Source organism: Elaeis guineensis, chromosome 2, assembly GCF_000442705.2.
Source record: "Elaeis guineensis isolate ETL-2024a chromosome 2, EG11, whole genome shotgun sequence".
NCBI classification, from domain to species: domain Eukaryota; kingdom Viridiplantae; phylum Streptophyta; class Magnoliopsida; order Arecales; family Arecaceae; genus Elaeis; species Elaeis guineensis.
In genome coordinates this window covers 78,298,952-78,322,792 of record NC_025994.2, presented here as the reverse complement: position 1 = coordinate 78,322,792, position 23,841 = coordinate 78,298,952, and the positions used below count along the sequence as shown (strand labels likewise).

At 38.4% G+C, this 23,841-nt stretch overlaps 2 protein-coding genes across 2 annotated transcripts; one reads left to right on the top strand and one right to left on the bottom strand.

Moving 5' to 3' along the window:
* The first annotated feature begins 8,876 nt into the window (after positions 1-8,876).
* LOC105058132 (uncharacterized) lies at positions 8,877-15,379 on the top strand. The gene is given in 4 exon segments (XM_010940948.2): positions 8,877-9,101; positions 9,104-9,267; positions 13,179-13,355; positions 14,701-15,379. Coding segments are annotated over 4 exon segments (1,023 nt in total). The 5' UTR covers positions 8,877-8,950; the 3' UTR covers positions 15,232-15,379.
* A 2,089-nt stretch (positions 15,380-17,468) lies between these two features.
* Positions 17,469-22,413, bottom strand: LOC105037454 (probable WRKY transcription factor 57). The gene is made up of 4 exons (XM_073251895.1): positions 21,793-22,413; positions 19,681-19,824; positions 18,729-19,110; positions 17,469-17,888 (listed from the first exon to the last, which is right to left on the bottom strand). The coding sequence occupies exons 1-3, from the start codon at positions 22,158-22,160 to the stop codon at positions 18,747-18,749; spliced, it is 876 nt and encodes a 291-aa protein (XP_073107996.1). The 5' UTR covers positions 22,161-22,413; the 3' UTR covers positions 17,469-17,888; positions 18,729-18,746.
* Between the last annotated feature and the right edge of the window lie 1,428 nt (positions 22,414-23,841).

Below are 23,841 nucleotides of genomic sequence, written 5' to 3'. Positions count from 1 at the left end.
ATAGAAAGAAAGGTAATGAGCTAGACAGCCCAGTAAGTAACAAATATCTCAACCAGATATTTCAGATATTATACAATTTTCAGAAATAATGCTACAATTAAACATAAAAATATATTTCATGCTGATTTAATGCAAATCCAATAATTTCAAATATTCACATATAATATAATCATAAATCCAATTCGATTTCAAAACACTCGTAACTCAACAGCTTCGACTATGACCAACGTTTAACCCTCATTGGCGGGGTCCACAGAATACCAGCGCACAACCCCCACTGGCAGGGTCCAGAAATACCAGCGTACAACCCCCACTGGCAGGGTCCACAAATACCAGCGCACAACCCCCACTGGCAGGGTCCACAAAGTACCAACGTATAATCCCCATTGGCGGGGCCCACTGAAACATAGTTAGGCTGAGAGCATAAATTCGATCTATATCAAAACACTTAGTACCACAATATATATCATAATCTTTCACTAAACATGTGCATAAATCGATATACCATGACATTTCAAAAGCACTTTTCTTTCAAAACATAATTTCATAAATCATGCATAATTTCAGAGAATAATTATTTATTTTCAGAATAAATATGAAATATCTCGAGAAGATGATTCATTACTTACCTTTCACAGAGCACTGAATGAACGGATCGACTAACTTCTAGGAGATTCTTCCGTGCCTATTATCCAAAATTATATTTTTACATTAATTTTAATTCAAAATTAAATCTAACAAATCCCAAAATCAAAATCTCGCTTAAAATCAGACTCGTCCCTAAACTTGATCAGAATCATCAGATGAAGCCTTCCCCTATGCTAATCCTAGAAGGACAACTTTGGAGAGAGAGAAAATCCATCAAGAGAGAGAAACATCCTAGAGAGAGAAAATTCTAGAGAGAGAAAGTAGAGAGAGAAAGTCTAATTCCAGAGAGAGAAAATCAGGGTTCAGACTGAAAGAAGAGAGAGAAACTCTCTCTCTCATCAATTTCAATTTTTTATTTATTTATTTATTTATTTACTTATATATATATATATTTATTTATTATTATTATTATTATTATTTTCTTCTTTTCTTTTTCTTCTTTTTCTTCTTTTTTTTTCCTTTTCTTTTTTTCTTCTTTTTTTTTTCTTCTTTTTCTTCTTTTCTTTTTTTTTTTTCTTTTCTTTTCTTCTTCTTCTTCTTCTTTTTCCTTGGTTCCTTCCAGGCCGAACAGGGGACGGTGGGGGTTCTCCGACCTTGACCGGCCGTTCGGGCCACGGCCGCCGCGGCGGAGGCCGGTGGCTGACGGGAATCACTCCCCCGGTCACGGAGGAGGGTGGCCGGCGATCAATCCCGATCGCCGGCGCCGAAAAATTCAAGGAAAAGAGACCCAAAAATAGGGTCTCTTTTCCGATGGAAAATCGACGACTCTCGTCGCCGGCAGCCGCGCACAGGAGCATGGGAGGAAGGAGAAGAAAGAGGGGAGGAAGAGGGAAACTTACCTCAGCCTCTGGAGACCTCGTCGGCGGCAATCACGGCGAGAAATCAAACGGTGTCCGCGGCCTTCGATCGAGAAAAATGGAGAGAAAGAGGGAGGGAGGAGGCCGATGTTCGGTCTCAAGGAGGAGGGGGTCTTCTTATAGAGCACCCTAGGACTCCGAGGGGTCCTAGGAGTCCTAATTTCCATGGGTTTCGCCGGAGAAGAAGACTCCTACCGGGAGTCTTCTTCCCGGTTTTACTCTGTTTTTTCTTTTTTTTTTTCGTTTGAATGGGTTCGGTGGGCTGAGGTTTGGGCTATAACATTCTTCACCCCTAAAAAGAAATTTCGTCCTCGAAATTTTTATTTTTATACCTGTCACCATTGTATTGAAAACCTGTGGATTCTGTTGAGTAAGCGCATAGACTCTTTCCTGGGTTTTAGAAATCTGTCCGCCACCCTTATGTTGTCCTTCATGAGTTCTTTGGCCAACTTGATTTTCAGCATTTAGCGGGCAGCTAGCAATTTTATGATCCTTCTGACCACATTTGAAACAAGCATCGGTATTCCAATAGCAATCCTTGTCTGCATGATTTTTGCCACATCTGGAGCACGGCTCACCATCAATCTGTTGAGTCTTATTGTCTACTGCTCCCTTAGCTGATCTTTTGATGTTTTATTATTGTCCTTGGGTATCATTTGATTGTGTTCTCTTTCTTTGCCTTCTTTCCTTTTCCATGCGTTCTTCATTGACTTCCCTTTCAATTATCAGTGCTTTGTTTATCACATCTGCACAAGTTGTCAATTCATATGGAACCACTTATTTTCGAATCTCAGTTCTCAGTCCCATCTCAAACTTGTGAACACATTCTTGCTCACCATCCACTAATCTCGGAGCAAATTTTGCTAATTCTATAAATTTTGCTTCAAATAAATAAACTCTTGTTCTTGTCATTCTACGGGGAGGCATGATAACCTTGTAATAGTAAAACCTTATTAGATTCATTGATCTATTTGTTAGGATGGGTTTATTATGATGCTCATACTCTAACATCCCAATATTCCTAATGTCTACCCACCTACACTCATACTATGTTAAATTCTATGTGTCATAATTATCCATTTATGCTCTGATACCATATTAATTGTCACGCCCCCGATCCGAGATTTGTGAATCGAGGATCGCGGCAACCGCCGCATACTTATGAAGAACTCTCTCCATAAGCATGCAAGGCATCTAATCACGATATCAATGCATCGCAGTGGAATAAATTCAAATAATTATTATTCAACTGTAATTTAAGTAATTAAATCAAATGTCTTACATCCAATAAATTTTTTTTTGCTAACAATAAAATAATAGATCTAGGTTCAGTGAGGTGTTGACAATGCTAATCTCGCCTCTAAAAGCTCTGTCCCAATATTTCTTCCCACGTTCGAAATTAATTATCTGAATCTGAAAAAAATAGAAAGAAAGGTAATGAGCTAGACAACCCAGTAAGTAACAAATATCTCAACCAGATATTTCAGATATTATATAATTTTCAGAAATAATGCTACAATTAGACATAAAAATATATTTCATGCTGATTTAATGCAAATTCAATAATTTTAAATATTCACATATAATATAATCATAAATCCGATTCGATTTCAAAACACTCGTAACTCAACAGCCTCGACTATGACCAACGTTTAACCCCCATTGGCGGGGTCCACAGAATACCAACGCACAACCCCCACTGGCAGGGTCCAGAATGTTTTGAAAGAAAAGTGCTTTTGAAATGTTATGGTATATCGATTTATGCACATGTTTAGTGAAAGATTATGATATATATTGTGGTACTAAGTATTTTGATATAGATCGGATTTATGCTCTCAGCCTAACTATGTTTCAGTGGGCCCCGCCAATGGGGATTATACGTTGGTACTTTGTGGACCCTGCCAGTGGGGGTTGTGCGCTAGTATTTGTGGACCCTACCAGTGGGGGTTGTGAGCTGGTATTTGTGGACCCTGCCAGTGGGGGTTGTGCGCTGGTATTTCTGGACCCTGCCAGTGGGTGTTGTGCGCTGGTATTCTGTGGACCCCGCCAATGGGGGTTAAACGTTGGTCATAGTCGAGGCTGTTGAGTTACGAGTGTTTTGAAATCGAATCGGATTTATGATTATATTATATGTGAATATTTGAAATTATTGGATTTGCATTAAATCAGCATGAAATATATTTTTATGTTTAATTATAGCATTATTTCTGAAAATTGTATAATATCTGAAATATCTGGTTGAGATATTTGTTACTTACTGGGCTGTCTAGCTCATTACCTTTCTTTTTATTTTTTTCAGATTCAGATAATTAATTTCGAACGTGGGAAGAAATATTGGGACAGAGCTTTTAGAGGCGAGATTAGCATTGTCAACACCTCACTGAACCTAGATCTATTGTTTTATTGTTAGCAAAAAAAATTTTATTGGATGTAAGACATTTGATTTAATTACTTAAATTACAGTTGAATAATAATTATTTGAATTTATTCCGCTGCGATGTATTGATATCGTGATTAGATGCCTTGCATGCTTATGGAGAGAGTTCTTCATAAGTATGCGGCGGTTGCCGCGACCCTCGATTCACAGATCTCGGATCGGGGGCGTGACAATTAATATGGTATCAGAGCATAAGTGGATAAATTATGACACATAAAATTTGACATAGTATGAGTGTAGGTGGGTAAACATTAGGAATATTGGGACGTTAGAGTATGAACATTATAATAAACCCATCCTAACAAATAGATAAATGAATCTAATAAGGTTTTACTACCACAAGGTTATCATGCCTCCCCGTAGAATGATAAGAATTACTCAAGGAATTGCAAGAGAGACATCACAACCACAGGATGGTAGCACTCCCCATCCGACCAGTGGCACCCTCAGGAGGAGGAGTCGTAGATCCTAATGGGAGTACTTCGAGAGCACGTCAAGAACCAGATATGGCTTAGTTAATGCAGACCCTAATCAGGATGGTACAAGCGCAACAACAAATGCAGCAGCAAATATTTGAACAATAACAGATACAACGAGATACACAACAACATCAGCATCCACCACCACAACATGGAGAGCAACCAGTACAACGGAACAACATTTCAGAATTTAAAAAGCTTGCACCTCCAGCTTTCAAGGGGACTACTGAACCTTTGGAGGTTGACAACTGGATAATGGAGATGGAGAAGGCTTTTGCTGTCCAAGAATGTCTTGATGAAGAAAAGATTCGATATGCAGCTTATTTACTACAAGGAGAAGCATACAACTGGTGTCAGCGACTACAGCGCAAGCATGAACAAGACGGCGAAATACTTACCTGGGAAAGATTTTGGATTGCATTCTATGATCAGTATTTTTCTCGGAGTATAAGGATCCAGAAAGAGCAAGAGTTTATTTATTTGAAGCAAAAGGGTATGAGTGTGACTGAATATGAAGCAAAATTTACAGAGTTAGCAAAATTTGCTCCGAGATTAGTGGATGGTGAGCAAGAACGTGTTCACAAGTTTGAGATGGGACTAAGAACTGAGATTCGAAAACAAGTGGTTCCATATGAATTGACAACTTATGCAGATGTGGTAAACAAAGCACTGATAATTGAAAGGAAAGTCAATGAAGAACGCATGGAAAGGAAAAGAAAGCAAAGAAAGAGAGCACAATCAAATGATATACAAGGGCAGAATAATAAAAATATCAAAAGATCAGCTAAGGGAGCAGTAGACAATAAGACTCAACAGATTGATGGTGAGCCGTACTCCAGATGTGGCAAAAATCATGCAGACAAGGATTGCTATTGGAATACCGGTGCTTGTTTCAAATGTGGACAGAAGGATCATAAAATTGCTAGCTGCCCGCTAAATGCTGAAAATCAAGCTGGCAAAAGAACTCATGAAGGACAACATAAGGGTGGCGGACAGATTTCTAAAACCCAGGGAAGAGTTTATGCGCTTACTCAACAGAATCCACAGGTTTCCAATACAATGATGACATGTATGAAAAATTTCGAGGACGAAATTTCTTTTTAGGGGTGAAGAATGTTATAGCCCAAACCATTTCAGCCCACCAAAACGAAAAAAAAAAACAGAGCAAATCGGGAAGAAGACTCCCGGTAGGAGTCTTCTTCTCCGACGAAACCCATGGAAATTAGGACTCCTAGGACCCCTCGGAGTCCTAGGGTGCTCTATAAGAAGACCCCTTCCCCTTGAGACCGATCATCGGCCTCTTCTCCCTCTCCTTCCCTCTGATTTTTCCGAAATAAAGCTGCGGTCACCGTTTTGATTTCTCGCCGTGATCGCCGCCGACGAGGTCTCCGGAGGCTGAGGTGAGTCTCCTTCTTCTTTCCCTCTTTCTTCTCCTTCCTCCCCGTGCATTTGTGCGCGGCTGCCGGCGACAAAAGTCGCTGATTTCTGGTCGGGGAAAAAGACTCTGTTTTTGATCTATTTTCCTTGAATTTTTCGACGCCGGCGATCGGAATTGATCGCCGGCCCCGCTCCTCCGTGACCGGGGGAGTGGCCCCCCGTCGGCCGCTGGCCTCCGCCGCGGCAGCCGTGGCCTGAACGGCCCGACAAAAGAGGGAACGCCGGTCCCCTGTTCCGGCGTGGGAAGAACCAAGAAAAAGAAGAAAAGAAGAAAAAGAAGAAAAAAAAAAGAAAAAAGAAGAAGAAAAAGGAAAGAAAAAGAAGAAAAAGAAGAAAAAAAAAAAGAAAAGAAGAAAAAAAAAGAAAAGAAAAGAAATAATAATAATAATAATAATAAAAATAAATATATATATATATATAAGTAAGTAAATAAATAAATAAATAAATAATTGAAATTGATGAGAGAGAGAGTTTCTCTCTCTTCTTTCAGTCTGAACCCTGATTTTCTCTCTCTGGAATTGGATTTTCTCTCTCTACCTTCTCTCTCTAGAATTTTCTCTCTCTAGGATGTTTCTCTCTCTTGATGGATTTTCTCTCTCTCCAAAGTCATCCTTCTAAGATTAGCTTAGGGGAAGGCTTCATCTGATGATTCTGATCGAGTTTAGAGACAAGCCTGATTTTAAGCGAGATTTTGATTTTTGAGATTTGTTAGATTTAATTTTGAATTAAAATTAATGTAAAAAAATATAATTTTGGATAATAGGCACGGAAGAATCTCCTAGAAGTTAGTCGATCCGTTCATTCAGTGCTCCGTAAAAGGTAAGTAATGAATCATCTTCTCGAGATATTCCATATTTATTCTGAAAATAAATAATTATTCTTTGAAATTATGCATGATTTATGAAATTATGTTTTGAAAAAAAAGTGCTTTTGAAATGTTATGGTATATCGAGTTATGCACATGTTTAGTGAAAGATTATGATATATATTGTGGTACTAAGTGTTTTGATATAGATCGGATTTATGCTCTCAGCCTAACTATGTTTCAGTGGGCCCCGCCAATGGGGATTATACGTTGGTACTTTGTGGACCCTGCCAGTGGGGGTTGTGCGCTGGTATTTGTGGACCCTACCAGTGGGGGTTGTGCGCTGGTATTTGTGGACCCTGCCAGTGGGGGTTGTGCGCTGGTATTTCTGGACACTGCCAGTGGGGTTGTGCGTTGGTATTCTGTGGACCCCACCAATGGGGGTTAAACGTTGGTCATAGTCGAGGCTGTTGAGTTACGAGTGTTTTGAAATCGAATCGGATTTATGATTATATTATATGTGAATATTTGAAATTATTGGATTTGCATTAAATCAGCATGAAATATATTTTTATGTTTAATTGTAGCATTATTTCTGAAAATTGTATAATATCTGAAATATCTGGTTGAGATATTTGTTACTTACTGGGCTGTCTAGCTCATTACCTTTTTTTCTATTTTTTTCAGATTCAGATAATTAATTTCGAACGTGGGAAAAAATATTGGGACAGAGCTTTTAGAGGCGAGATTAGCATTGTCAACACCTCACTGAACCTAGATCTATTGTTTTATTGTTAGCAAAAAAAATTTTATTGAATGTAAGATATTTGATTTAATTACTTAAATTACAGTTGAATAATAATTATTTGAATTTATTCCACTGCGATGCATTGATATCGTGATTAGATGCCTTGCATGCTTATGGAGAGAGTTCTTCATAAGTATGCGGCGGTTGCCGCGACCTTCGATTCACAAATCTCGGATCGGAGGCGTGACATTATGACTGAACATTTATCTCGAATACCGAATTGACAACTCAAAAAAAGACAGAATTTCTTTGGATGTCGGAAAGAGAAGATCAGAAAATCGAAGTGAAATGGCTCTACGACATCGACTTCTTACTGACATTAGGAGCGAAGCACACCGACCCCAGGGTCGAAGCTACACCGACAACAAAAAATGATGCCCAAAGCCGATAGATCGTTAAGAGAGAAGATAACCCAATAGAATCTCATAAAGTTTCACGCAATTTCTATAAATCACAGGCACATAGTTAATGTCACATAATTAATGCACATAACTCACTACTTATGATTCTTATGATATGGGTAATGATTCTCTATGTAAAAAGAGATAACGCTCAACTATTCCACTCTATATAAAAGGAGGCACAAGGAACTCTCTGATAAGTTCTGCTCTAGAGAATAAATTATTCTTATTTTCATATTCTTTTATTTACTGTTCTTAAGTTCGATTGACTTAAACATCGGCGGATCTCTCGTTGAAGAATTTCTAACAAGAGTAGATTCCATTTGCAAGTTTCTCGAAGAGTTCAAGTGTTCGGATGGAGATTGACCACTCGATAGGAAAGAGGCCAATCACCACTATGCCTCTCAGATCGGAGACTTGTGGCAACCTGAATAATATACTTATTTACATCAAATTAGATCTGCTTAAAAATTATCTGTCTCTACAAGATGGATATAGACGAGTAGATAATCTCTTATTTTGAACCAAATTAACATCTACTCGCCAATTTATTTTTGTGGAATGTGTTGGAGCACAGGGATGATCCATTTCTCGCAATCAAATTACCAGGAGACCACACTCATATTTTCACTTTTATGTGAATAAATGAATAATCTATTTTTGACTTTACTAGTTATTACAGCACAAAGGCCTCAAGAGGAACGGATATGCTTGCTTTCTTCGTTTTTCGAAAATATTTTATTGAGTTTTCTAAAATAAAATTAATTTTTTTATATTAAAAATTTTTAAACTGAAATCAAACTGAATCAAAAATCCGATTCCTAAAAAAATTGGCGCGGGTCAATAACGAGATGCCAAGTAACTGTTTCAGCGGTGCCAAAACGTCCCAAGTCAAATTGGCTCATAGATATAAATCATAGCGATGCCGCCTCCCCACACACACCCACCCTTTTATTTTTTTGGTACAAACAAACTCTCTTATTTCACCCTCCTTGTGTACGCTCTTAGTTCCCTTCTCCTCAGAAAAGGAGAGAAAAATTGGGGAAAATTCCTTTCTCTCTCAGCAAATGCGTGTCTGATGGATTACAGACTCCCGCAGGCGCACCACCCCCAACCATATGTCGGCCCTTCCTACTCATACCTCTTAAACCCTACCCCTGACTTTAATCCGACCGTCGGGCACGATAATTCCGCCCCATCTGCCGATCCCGGGGTTCTCCGTCCGCCAGGCGGGACCCCTATGCCGCGCACGCTGGCGGTTATGAGGGGTACCTCGCCGGATCCTACCCCTATATCCAGGAGACGGCGGCGGGGACGGCGACGGCCGGCGGGGTGGGTTTGACGTCGTACTATTATGGCGCTGGAGGAGGGGAGGCGCACACCAGCTTTGGAGCTGTGAGTGTGTTCGTTTCTCGTCTTTATATTATAACAATTTCATGTGTTTTCATCACTATTTTTCATGCTATAGTTTGTGGCGCTTTTCCTCGGGCCTTGGTCTAGGATTCGTGGCTTGGATTTGGAGATTGTTTTACCCTCTAATTTATATTTGGATGTGGTATGATTATTTTTTTTAGGTATCCGCGAAATGCCAGTGTTTGTTGTTGACTTGGTGTTTTTTAATGATTTATTTTGTGTTTTATCACTTCCACATTTTATATTTGATCTTTTTTCATGACATTGGTTGTGTTTTTCATTTATTTTATTGAAATTATGCTTTGATATGGGAATCTTTGCGTTAGATGAGACTCGGTGATCAGCCCATATCATTGCGTTGTTTTGAATTTTTTTTATTTACAGTTTCATTTCTTCTTCTTTTTAATTATTTTTTAAATGTCAAGTTTGCACTGTTGAATGGGGTTTATTATCTTTTGGAAATCAATTAATTTTGGCGTTGCCTGACAAACAGCATTTTTAATGTATACGTTTCATTAGTTATTACTCATGAACTGCAGCTTCATATATGATATTTTTTATGATATCCTCAAAAAAGAAAATAATATTGTTTTGTACAATGTTGACAACAGGATCATATTGATCTACATGTTGGAATAGTAAATGACCATTGTGTATATAATCCAAAATCACTTGTTGCGTTCTCACATTGGCTTAAAGTTGTTATTTTGCTGGTGTGAATTGCATTAGGACTCTTAAGTTATGGTTGATGAAGGGTCTAGTGAGAAGAAAATTTGCATGGAGTTGTTTCTGACTTAATCCTTGCATAGGGCTTTTTGATCTGCTCCATCTATTTGATGACCAGTTGATCATAAGGCATTAGTTGGAACTTGATATTCTCTAGTCCTTTCAAATATCTATAACCATTTCCTTATTTCTTTCTTTTTTTTTTTTTAAAGCTGTTTCCTTAGCTGAGTTCTTTTGCTCATCATCTTTAGTTTGGTGGTGGATCATCTTAATGTGAGCAGTTGCAATTTCTTAATATGCCCTTGTATCTTTACTCTCCATCTATAAAGTAACGTTGATATGATAGATGGTTTTGGTTTTCCTAGCAAATCTAGCATATTATATTGACCTGGCCTAGGACTAAAAACGAATCAGTTATTAGTCTATCCATATCCATTATCCATTTTTTTTTTTTGGTAAACACAAATATGGATATTGATATTAGTCAGATATTAGAATTCATACCCATATTTGTTTTCATAGAACATGGATACAACTCTCCAAATATATGGAATTGGATATTCAGATACGACTAGGATTATTGTATATTTATATCCATACCTGCTTTCCTTTGATGGATAAAATGTGGATATTAGTTGGATGCTAATATTTGTATTTAACTTGGAAAGATTTGAATATGGAAATGGATGGGGCTAGATATTATCCATTCCATTTTCACCCATGTGCCCTAAACCTGGCATGAGATGATCTCTTGCTAATTTTCCTTGATATGAAGCTTTTTGGTTGGATGTATTGATATAAATGATAATTATGGATTTCACTATCTCCAGAATCAAAGGAAATCTTCCATTAGCCAGTTGAGTCATGCAAAGGTGTTCCATAACATCCTGTGCACCGACTAAATTGCATTGTAGTTTTATAACCTTAAGATTGGAAAGTTTTCCCCTCTGATAGAAGATATGTCTTTAGAGTATTTCTTGTTTAATTTCATTTAATGGATCTTCAATCTCCCCATTGTCTGGCCATAGATTCTATTTAACCTCTAATAATATGTGAATAAAAGATTGCACCGTCAATTGCAAGATCTTCTTATAAATTTTGATATATCTAGACATACATTACATGACATGTTTGGAAAATGAAACAAGGTGCCACCTGTCCAAGCTGGTAAAGGCTTTTGTTGTTACTAAATGACCTGGGCTTAAATCCCGCCTTTACCAGGGTTTGGAGCATTAGGATAACTGGGGAAGGGCCACCCTAGTTATGTAGCCCATTGCCTACAGGCCTCTTCTGTGAAACGTAAAAAGGAAATCGAAAAAGAGAAAACAAAAAGAAAAGAAAAGAAACATTCATCATGTTTCTCATGGTTAATACATAGAACTATCATGATGTTTGTAGAGTGGTGAACGGATGGGTTTGCTACCTAAATGATGTGAGATGCATTTGGAGTTGATAATTCATAAGATGTCCTAACCGTTCTAGTCCAAACTCTAGAGATTCCTCTGAAATGAATTTCCTACTGAATCAAAGAGTTGACATCTGGTTATAGGCTGTTTATGTAAAACTCATACATTGGTAAATCATATGATGTCCTTAAACCAGAAATCTGAGAGAATCTTAAACCAGAAATTGGACCTCGGTGTTATTTATCCTCCTCATTATGCCTCCTATGAGGCTTTCCAAAGATATAAAAGAAAATATAATGTGCCTTAGAGTTAGATATGCAGGCATCTACTTCTCTCTCTCTCTCTCTCTCTCTCTCTCTCTCTGTGTGTGTTTTTTTTTTGATAAAAAAAGGTGTATGTGACTGAATAGCATATATCAGAACTCCGTTTCCCTCTTTAGCATTAAGGAGGAATTATATATAATCTAAAAATGCCTAGCTTTTCTAGTCTGAGTCGCACTTTGTAACTGCTGAAACAGCAATTTGTTGTCATATCATCTAAACACAGATCTTTCTTCTTTAGGAGCTACAGGGCATGCATGAAGGGGCACTGGTCCAGTTTGATCAGTTCTCAATATGACACTAGAAGATTTTAAATGTTCCTGTTGGATTGTACTGTTGATTAACCAGTGTTTGTGCTCCATTCAACTTCTCAAGTATATATGTAACTAGCCTTAATTGTCTCAACTTGTTGGTTTATGTTCAAAGCTTCCTTCTCTTCCATCTATAAAGAGATCTGCATTTGCTAACCTATGACTGCATTATTTCATTTTAAGAAACTCAAGAACATTCAAAAAACTATACTGGTTCTGATTCTCTGGATATGGAACCGGTAAGTTTCAAGGATTTTTCGCCTTATTTTGGGCTAGTGGTTTTTTTGTTATGTCATTGATGATATCATTAACTACATATTTTCAATTGCCAAACTCTCATCAGCAACCATCTCCTTGTCTTCCATCTGTTTGATGTTTCTGAAAATCAAACTAACAGTTTGCATTGTTTCATATCTCAATGAGCTGTATAATAACTGTTGTATTACATTTATAAAAATTTTACTACTTATTATAGTGGTTATCTGTACAATTTTACTTTACATATTTGTGAAAGTTGATTATTGATGTTAAATTTATTCATTCTTATTTTTGCCTGACACTACTGTTTCTCTCAAGTGGAACATACTTGTTAGCTGGCCATATGTTTATGAATGGTACTAATGCAGATTTATGTTTCATCTTTTACTTATTTTACTTTATTTCTTTCATTCACTTGATCCATCTCCATATATGCAACTGTTCAGACTAGATGCGCAAGAATTGTACCAGCTATGTGCTTGTGTTCGTTTCTGTTATATAATCTCTGTAAATGTAGAGATCTGATAGTTGATCAGTATAGACTCAAAGATGTTTTCAGGTGTTGTATATCTGGGAGCACTTGTGCATATATATTTCCGTAGAAACCCTTTTCCTTTTCCTAGTTTTCTGTGAATTTCTGTACACATTTTTGGGCAAAACCCATTCCATGTCCCGTGTTTAGTTTACTAAAACGTTTGGATTTGTTGTCTTATATTGTTTATTGGAGATGCTATTGAGTTTCTAGAGAGCAAAAATGTTAGGGTTTACATATCACTACTTTGATGCTGTTCAGAACCATTAAGTAGGTACACCTTGTGTGCTAAATTCAAGGTACATGCATAGGACATGCTTAACACATTTTAACCTGTCAGATGAGGAAGGCTGTCAGTACCAGGAAAACCTTTGAAGATTTGGAGACAAAGAAACAGAAGCTTATTCAGGGAGGTGCAGCTGCTGATTCTGTCAGAGTTTGCACAGTGTGCAATGTCGTCTGCAATAGTGACACAGTTTTTGCTGCACATCTTGCAGGAGAAAAGCATACCATGAAGGTAAAGCGGATACTCATCATTGACTCTTATGACATGATTGTTTTACATGCTTTTATGTATATGGGTCTACAGTGATGCATCTGGAATTTTGAGGAGGCTGGACGGGGGTGGGAACATGCTCTCTTGAATTGATGAGTGCATAGGATGTTATAGGCTTTACTTTCTCAACTCCGGCACTTGCTATCTGTGCCCATTCCATACTTATGGCACTTTCAGCTGTAATTCTATACCTTATGGTTAGATTATGCTGATATAAATGTCTGGTAATTTGGGCACTTGTTGGTGTATTTATCCTCTTCCCTGTTATGTACTGAATCAGTAATAATCACCTGCTTATTTTTATGAACTGATGCGTATTTTGTAAATATGAGTTTATAAAAATGGCTTAAGCCCAACAAAACCATGAGATGTCTGATGTTCAGCTGCTTTTAATGAGCTAAACATGTTAAAGGCATATGTGGATATGATACACAGGACATCAATACTATGTTTGGTTCACATAGGCTGTAAAATATTTTTTCCCTCATCAAGAAGAAACAGAAATAATCGCTAACCTTTTCTGAAATTAAAAAAGAAAAATAAAGCATCTGCTTCATGTAGAAGGTAATATTAGCTCAATGGAAGTCTTTTATAAGAATTGTAGTATTTAAACAAATTATCTTTGCATAGGAATGCTACTCATCAGAGTACTCAAGTTGGATTTCACCAATGCTTATCAGCTTTCAGTTGAGTGGTTCTAGTAACTACATGTAGCTCCATGGCTTAATTGGCAGGTGATGGTATTTGTGACAGTCTTAAATTAAAAAAGCATGAATCAACATAGATGCCTTCCTGACATGTACTAAATTCATATTTCTGTATGAAGAGTTTACTTATCTCTCTGCACTTATAATTGTATGCACGTCCTTGTTCTCTCATATGGTCATTTTTTGCATATGCATGGTTAAATGTGTAATTATTTTTCATGTCTTTCTATACATGTATGTACAATATGCATCATTTAATGGTTATCTGTAAGTAACTGTGCTGTCTTCCTGCACCTTGATTTTGATGTTTCTTCTCCACGAATGCCTATATGCATATGGTTGTATGTGTATATAGAAAGCGTGACTATGTGGAAAGCATGATTACTGAGTGAATTTTGTATATCCATATCTCATTTTGATTTAATTTACAAATGCTTAATGCATATATATTGCATTCTCAATGTTATCACTTTATTGAATTCACATATTTCAGTGATATTACTATAGTAGTGATTTACATATTTTGAAATGGTCATTTTTGTTGTCTTATGTAAGCTGTTGTTGTTTTTAATTTGATTTTAATGAATTCCTTCATGAAGGCACTAGGAAGAAGTTCCAGTGGGCTGGCTTCCAACCTTGTGAAACCCATAAATTGGACAAAAGTGGCACAAGTGGCATTTAAAAGTGGAATAAACAAGGGCTTGAAAAAGACTCCCAAGGTTGTGAAATCTGTGTATTGTGAGGTTTGTAGGATTGATTGTAACAGCCAAGAAGTCCTCAACAGCCACAAACTGGGCAAGAAACATAAGCGAAATTTGCAGAAGCTGCAGGAGTCCATCACACCAAAGCCCATGAATGCTCCTGTTGCGACTGCTGGGAAGGAAAATGCAGCAACTGGCAAAGATAAAGTTGCAGATGCACAAATGAAGAGAGACGCATTCCCAGCATCCAAGCAGGATTTGGAGACAAAGAAAAGAAAGGTCTTGGAAGGAGGGGCACCTGCAGATGCGGTTAGAGTTTGCTCTCTTTGCGATGTTGTTTGCAACAGCCAGAAAGTCTTTGATTTACATGTTGCAGGGCAGAAACACCTTGCTGTGGTGAAGAAACAACAGGAGGCAACGCTTAGCTAGGTGCAGTCTGAATGGTGAAAGGCATGTCTTGTGGGGTGCCTTTTTCTTTTGTGGTTCATTGAACCATAGTCTAAACCCCTTTTAGGTCTTTCAGGTTGAATGATCACATTCTAAACCCCTTTTAGGTCTTTCAGGTTGAATGATCACATTCTGGCTATCAGATATGGAAGACAAGTTGAATTTGGTTTCCGCCAAGCCATTGGGTGTTGGAACCAGCAGCTGTTAGTTTGAAACATGATACTTGTAAAGTTTCTTCTGAATTTGATTTTTCAAGGGAAATGTCAACTAAAAACATGTATGTCTGGGAATATTGTCTCACATGTTCCAGTTTTCATGTTGCATTTCAAACACTTACTTTTGAATGAAGCTTGACACTCTAAGATGTGCTTTAAGATCCAGAATTCAGCTTTAAGATCATTCTACGTCACTTGGTGCCCTATTTCTTCCATTTTTTCGGCTCATCTACATGTCACCTGACTATGGCAGTCAGCAAAATGCTCAAATTCGCTAGCTGGGATCATCTCTCCAACCAACATTAGAGAATTGTTTACCTATCCCAAATCTGCTGTGCACTTTTTCTTGTGGAAGCAATCTGGTATGATAGATCTGGTCGGGCGATGACTGTTGTGTAAGAAGAGTTGTTGGCAGGTATGGTTGTTGTCATGCAATTCTCGTGGGAATTGCAGGTTATGAAAATTATGCCAGCATTATCAACATCACCTTTTTAGTTTCACTGTACACTGTTTCTTGATTGGGTTGGGAACTAATTTATAATTCAATGTGGTAAATAATATTGCTTGCAGCTACTTCAGATGTTGATCAGTAGGAAATAGTATCTTCTTTTTTATATCTGCCACCGATCTGATTAAACAGAAGGTTTACGGATACAAAGTACTTCAAATTTTTATTTGCCCATTCTCATTTAATGTTCTAACAGGACCCTTAGTCTGTGATGTAGAATCAATGTATATCTGGTGTGCTGAAATCTTTGATTATGAAAAATGAATATGTTTTTGGTTTTGTTCTTCTCTTTGCTTCATCATCCTCTTGGTTACAGGTCTTACTCAGTGCTGATAATGTTGATTACATGCAACATGGCATGGCGCTACTCGATACTCATGATATATTGCTTATTTGTGCTCAAAACTTGCAGGTCCAACCTCCCGACTTCTTTTTTTTTTTTTTCACTCATTGACAACAGGTTTTTGCAGCTTCATTTCCTTTCTCCAAGACCATGACGATATAAATTCCATTCTCTTTTGCAGGAGTTGCATGTAACGTACACCATCAATCTTAACCCCTAATTTGTGGGAGACGAGATTACCATAGTCATTTGTTCATTCATCTTAATTTTTCTCTGATGAACTGACAACCCAACTCCCCTATACCCTAATTTCTTCCTTCTCGTCCACCATGTCCTTGTCGCCTACCCTAAGAAAACTTGAAAGGATTGTTTATTGAAACAATAATGTTTGCAATTTGGACCGTCATCTCCAATGAATAATTCTGTTACGTATTGACGTGGCAGCATGTGATTGGGAGCAACATCAAGAATAAAGTGGCTTTTAAATTCAATATTATATAATCTTGAATTTTTAAAACCCAATTTTGATATCCATCCGTTAGCTTTACTCCGTTACTCCCCTATTTTGGATGGCCCCATCTGGACTCCGTCAGACCTAAAGGGAAATAGTTGCGTAGCAGTACAAGGCGTTGGACCACACGGACCGAGTGACGTCCCATACCGGATCCTGGTTGGACCACACCAACAGGGTAGTTGCCAGCTGGATTATTATTATACTAAAAACAAAAAATAATGGAAGCGAAAGTTCCCAGAATCCAAAGACTTGGACCTTAGATTTCCTCGCTCTGAGAGGTCGCCACATGTCACACAGTGTGCCTGGTCGTACCTAAACATACAAGTCAGCAATCACAGTCATCAGTCACCAGACAGAAGCGATGCAAGAGTCCCTCCCTCGAGTTCAGCAAGCCAGGGTCTGGGAGTGTTACGTACGCCATTAAACCTTTTTAGTCACGTCCCCTGACCTCTTTTATTTGCAAGTTCCATGCCAAAAAAAAAAAAAAAGGCCCCTAAACATAGGGAAGATAGAGAAGGTAAAAAGAAAAAAGAAAAAAGAAAAAAGAAAAAGAAATAAAAGTTTTTTTATACTTCCACATGAGATACGTGGAGGTCAGAAGACTCCTTTGTGCCACATGAATATAGAAGCGTTTAAGGGTTCAAGCAACCGAAGAAGATGTGAATAAATTAACTATTACGTACTACAAATGATCGGTACACAATATAACCAGATGCTGCATGTCTAAAAGATCATCTTAAAAACCCCAAAAGGTAGCAGGAATGTGGCATCAAAATCTGCCAAACATTAGAGGTCTCAACTAAACAGATCAATGCCTACACAAGCTATAGTTAATAAATACGGGTGTTTCATATGGATCAGCCATTCTGTCTATGGATCAGCCATTCTGTCTATCCTTGCTCCATGTGATGGACAGTGCCAGGCTAACATGAAAAGGGGGGAAAAAAAAAGCTCCATGCATATATATATATATATATATATATATATATATATATATATATATAGGCCTCCATGGACATGGATGATCCTTTTATGCTAAGAGTACTCCTCTGTAACAACCTGCATGATTTTTTATATTACGACAGAGAGAAGTCAATACACCTGGCAAAAGATTATATCAAAACGATAAACAAAATATAAGATAGCAGCAAATTATAGTGTTGCTACTACGGCATTTACGCAGTGGTATGTGGGTGTAATGACACTGCATGGTAGATTTGATTGATTCATTTTTAAATAAATAATAATGCAGACACAAAGAAGCATAGGAAAAAGAACATATAATTAGCCGACACCTTTTGCATGGATATACCAGGATTGTCAGGACCAAGAAATAGAAGCAAAGAAAAATTAAGAAGATTAATAGCATATATACCGACCAAAATGGGAGATGCATATGCCATGGTTAAGATCACGTCCGGAGGACATCATGATAAAAGCTATCTAAGAACAACTAAAATTGTCATCAATCTCAAAATTACTACTCAACAAATGCGCTAACGTTTTATCATCATTATTCTCAACATTGCCATCACTATCACCACCATCGTATTATCAATCATGAGTCATGCACCCGGGCTTCCCATGCATGGAGCTGTTTATGTGTTAAGGTCTGATTGACCTGTTTAAGATATTAAATAAATTTTTTTATTGCACATAACATCACTTTTTTTTTTTTTCTTTTTCTGTAGAAATCACACTTGTTTTTAATGTACATATCTTTAACTCTTGCATGGATACCGTACATATTTCTAAAATCCATGCCCATTAAAACCACTGCCACTAGTTGAAATGATGGGCAGTCCGATGGCAACAATACTGCTAAGGTGGTACCTACTATTATCTTAGTTCTAAAGGAAGCAAAAGTCAAATAGAGGTTAAAAGAGTCTTTCAATGTACCCGATTATTATATGGCCTCTATCTGTTTCTCATCCCAGGTGGCACCATGTCACCCAGAAGACCCTCATCAGTGGGAAGTGGCGAAGTTCTCGCTGGTAGGGATGGTTGATGCTGTCCACGGGGGGTTTGCAGCAACTGGCCTGCACCCACTGCAAGATTCTGATGGAACTGCATGGCCGGTAGATATAGCTGTGGAGGAGATAAAGCAACGTGATCGGCAAAGGCTGCTGCATTCTGAGCATGAGCACTGCCACGAGGGAAGGATACAGTGTGGTGGCAGTGTTGGCCTTCGTATGTGGTGATCACAATGGAGGGGTCTTCGGAGGATCGCTCGACTCGTTTCTTCACCGTACATTTGCTGTTCGTGCATCGGTAGTAGCTCCTGCAAACCACCCACCGAGTTACACTGCTTTAGAAGAATTAATGTCTGTTTCCTCACTATATTTTGCATCTTGTTTTACTTCGATCGGCTAAATTTTTGTTGTTTCATTGTTTGGAGAAGTCCATATATATATAATGCGCAAGAATATCTCTAATATGTTCATGGAAGAATAGCGGGTCCCAATGGGATCAATGGTACAACATGACAGATCTTCATAAAGTTAAAAGCTCTTTAATAAAAAAATCCAAAAAGTAACAGAACTAGTGGCAGTATGATAGAAAAATGGAAAAGTTCATAATAGCTAGACTTGGATCTCTCCCATAAACATGACCACAAGGAGCTAAGAGTGAAATTTTGTTTAAAATAAAAGTGCAGACAAAATTTTCTGATAATTCGTAGAAGAAATATGTATCAGAAAGCATTCACATTTTGCCATAGAAACAACTTATAGTTAAAAAAAAAAAAAAGAAAGGAGAAAGTCAACAGTATCATCTAGGACTGGCAACAAACCAGAGAACTGGTATCCAATAAATTGAAAAGAAAAATAATTATTATAAGTAGCAAACAAACCTTGGAAATGGGCTGTTTTTGACAGCTTTCTGCCCATACTTTCTCCATCGGTAGCCATCTTCCAGATGATCAATCTCACTCTTAGTCATGAATGCAAATCTTGGCTGACGGCTTCGTTTTTGCCCCTTCTTTGTACTTTTATTCCTGAAGCCATAATAACACTGTGTCCTATGAATGAGTGAACTCCATAAAATTTTTCGAATGATACAAAATCTAAATGGATTAGCCTCGAGTTGCACCCTAAATATTTAAACTCGTTAGCTCAGAGCAGCTTTAGAAGGTACTATATTAGTTATCTTTTTGTAGATAACGAACCAGGAGTTATTACAAAACACCAAAATGCTGCAGAAATGTTGGAAATATACCCAAACGATAAAAATAATGATAGAAGGAAGAAATAAGGTAGGTAAATAAATCGGCATCAACTAATAACTGAAGAAGTTCTTTCGATACCATGGGGTAAAGTGATGCCTTGCTTTTTGAGTGAATAAGGTTTCAGACCTTTCGGTGATACTTTTATCTGCCCAATTTTTCGAAAGTAGTTCTTGCAATGGCAATACCATGCATACGTATGTAAACTGAGATAATAGTATGAAATGACCAATATCTAGTTAGCTACGTTAGTTCGAGAGAAAAATGATTCCCTGAGAAGAAAGAGATATTAAATTATAACTGTTATCATTGCATCAGATAGTTGACCATAAACATATGGCAAAAAAAAGAGAGAGAGAAGGAAGGCCTAAACAAAAGATTTCATCTGGGAGATTGGATGAACAATTCAGACTGAATGATCTCCACATAAAAGTGTCCAGGAAAAAAATTTAATTTAGTAAAAACAGCAAGAATCATTATATAAACTAAAGAACATTACACTTACAGATCAGAATTAAGAAAAGCTAATGACTACATACCAAGGTCATAACAATTGAGTTTATTTCCTGAGAAACATAAATATAATATTCACCGCATGAAAACATTGAACTAGATGTAAATGATCATCATGATCCAGCCGGATCAGAAAAATAAGCACAACTTATAATTTAGATATCACAGTGACCAAACAGTGATATCAAAAAAAAATCAAGGAATGATCGCTTTAGGATATGCAATTGAAAAGAGACATAAATATCTGCCCAAAAATGTATTGACTCGAATCTTTCTGTCTGATGAAATCAATGAATTAATAAAGAGAATGAGGAAAGCCATTGTGAGAAGAACTTATATCAACAAGCAACAATATTGAAGCTGGATGGTATCTTCCCCAATCCTTTTTCTCAAGGAGATAAAAAAACAAACTTATGAAGTATAACTATTTGTCTTTAGATGATGGGATTTAGTAGAATGCATATTGAAACATAAAACGTAAAAATTATTGACTGCTCCATGTGATGTATAGAAATGTTTATACATTTAATATACTCCATTTTACTTTATTTCTCTTTTTTGGTGGTAGAACCCTATTTCTCATGAAGTAATCCTAAGCCGTTTGCATTGCATCTGGTCCTGAAACAAGCTTAAAGCGAAACAATGAAAATTAAATGCCTTACGAGGTGCATGCCGGATGAATAAACACAATTATACGTCCCAAAAAATACCAAGGAACTATTTACAGTTACATGATAAAAAATCTATTTGCCATATATCATGCAAGAATTAGTCCACATACGTATCTCTAGTGCACTTCAGAGATCCTTGTTTAATATATAGTTTTTTCTAATAGCTTATAGTGTGAAACAAATGTCACAAAAAGCATTGCATACTCGCTAAATAATAATACTGCAATCTGTACGCGATGCGTCCGTTGGGGAAAAATTAAAAAAAAAAATGAAGAAACCGCGTAATCTTCGAAAGATTAAACACGGAATTCCCGCCGCAAAGACGGCCGTGGTGCACTCACTACGATAACCCAAGCTCTTCCTTCTAATTTACGAGATTGCCCTTCCCCACGCGATGGATCCCGGAGAATTTCACCACGCGGTCTCGTCTCCTCTCTCCCTCTCTCCCTCTCCACCCTCCCAAATTCGGCCGCTAACATCTATGTTATTACGAATTTACCACCCACCGGAGACCCTTTGGCTAAGAGTGTATACTATTATTATATATAGTACTCACGCTGTCTCTGCCGGCTTCTCGTCGGCCTCCGGCGGAGGCTCCTCGCTGGAGCTTGAGGACACCGCGTCGCCGGATCTCGCGGGAAGCGCCGCCGTTGGCTGATCTGATCTGCTTTCCGGCGGCGCAACCACCGCCTCCGACGGCCCCGGGGCGCCCTCCAGGCCGAACCCGGAGAACCCGTCGTCCTCTCCGATCGTTCCGGAGTCCATCGGGATGCTCCACCCGAACTCGCTCAGGATGCTGGCCTCCTCCCTCTCGCCGCCGCAGAGCTCGTCGAGGGAGGAGATCCCGCTGCCGTGGCCAGCGAATGGCCAGCCAGGTGCGCCGGAGGCGTCGGATGCCCGCGGCGCCCGGTTCTTGTCCTCCATCAGTGGGTCCGACGATCGGACGACAGGGAGGAGACTCCAATCGAGATTCCGGTGCGTCCGGCGAGGAAAGATGCAGACGGAGGATCGGAGGAGAGATGAAGAGGTAAGGGTTTCGATTTCTCTTCTTTTCTTTAGTTCTAATCTTCTACTAAGTACTACTCTCCTTCCGAGCTCTCTCTCGCCTTTTTTTTTATATATTATTTTTTTAAATACTTTTTCGTTTCTTTCTCTCGGGCTTTGGAGCAAACGCGTTGAGGGCTTTTGGAACTTTTTGAAGCTCGCTCTCCGTCCTCTCGTCAATAATCCAGATAAAGAAACAAAATTATTATAAAAAAAAGGTTATTTAATTGCGTAAAGATAATAGTAATTTGATAATAATAAAATAAAACTCGTTGTCAAAACCACTTACTTTGGCATGGTCCAATCTCCACTCTGTTCCATTAATTAAGTTTAACTGTCCCTAAAACATTAGCTTAATAGGTCAATTAATTAAAGTATTAAATTTTGGAGCAGTTTAGATTGGGAGTATCACGCTATGATAAATTATTCCATCGGCGGACTCTAAGATTCGTGTCTTGCCAAAGATTGACATGCACGGAATGTGAAGTCCACGGCTGCCGCGCTCAGGGCCGAGGCCTGCTTGTTCTCCTCCGCGTCATCGACATGCACGAACTATAAAGTCCGCGCGTCCCGCGGCGGGGGTGAAGATTCGGAAATGCCGTAACGAGCGGACTGTTAAGAAAGGACAAAAGGCGGTTCCGTTCCGTTCCCTAGGATGCTGATTCGTTGCTTCGAATCAATGGCCGAGATCGAGAGACGGGAAATTGGACGGCTACCGATGGTGTAGCGTACGAGTCGGTGGTCCAAAAATGGGATACAGGTGGTTGGTGATTAAAGAAATTAATGACTTTGTTAATAGGGGGATTTGGTCGGATATTTGGGGGTGATTATATCGGCGAGGAGTGGTTAAATCGGAGGGGACGGGGGAGGATAGGAGGTGGGGGCGTGGGGCCCAGCACGAATCTTTTGAAACCTAACTTGGCCCGCACGAAAGCCCATCGCTTTCCGCTGAATTTATTGAGGCCACGCTCCTCTCGCGACGCCTCAACCCAACCCACGCTACTGCGTGAGTCTCCCTTCCCAGGCTCGATGTTGTGGAACCTCTGATACTAAATTCCCCCATTCTATAGCAGATCAGACACATACCTAATCATTCCATGCGATCATGAAATTTGATGGTCCTAGATTTATTTACTCATAACAAGGTTCATTTAAGAATATAATAATAGAATGGGTTCAGTATTTGCAATAATGTGTAATATTATAAGGAAGGTGGAGGTTAATTTTCAGAAAATAACCGTCCTGGTCGGGAAAAAGTTTAGACATCGGTGTGGAATTTTAAAGAAGATAGAACAAGTCATAGATCGGGAGATACTTCTAGGGTGGGATGTAAAGATGATATAGATAAGTTGCACAAGAACGAGTCGTAGGTTCGCTCTCTAGAAAGTAGTTCTCACGTGGAACGTCAAGAGGAGGATACATGCATGTAGGCATGGGATTGGATTGTATTTTTTGCGTGAATGAATGGTTGATCTTTTTCCTCTTTTTTTTTTTTTTTTCCAGCATCATTAGTTGGATTGGATATTGCATGGATATCAAAGTACTCCAACCTCTTATCTCT

Bases quoted from the DNA above. Each gene is read 5' to 3' on its own strand.
- LOC105037454 (XM_073251895.1), bottom strand. From the start codon at position 22,160: ATGGAGGACAAGAACCGGGCGCCGCGGGCATCCGACGCCTCCGGCGCA. The intron at 19,825-21,792 runs GTGAGTACTATA...TTATGGCTTCAG, and splicing joins GAGAAGCCGGCAGAGACAGC to GAATAAAAGTACAAAGAAGG. The intron at 19,111-19,680 runs GTTTGTTTGCTA...GGTGGTTTGCAG, and splicing joins AAAAACAGCCCATTTCCAAG to GAGCTACTACCGATGCACGA.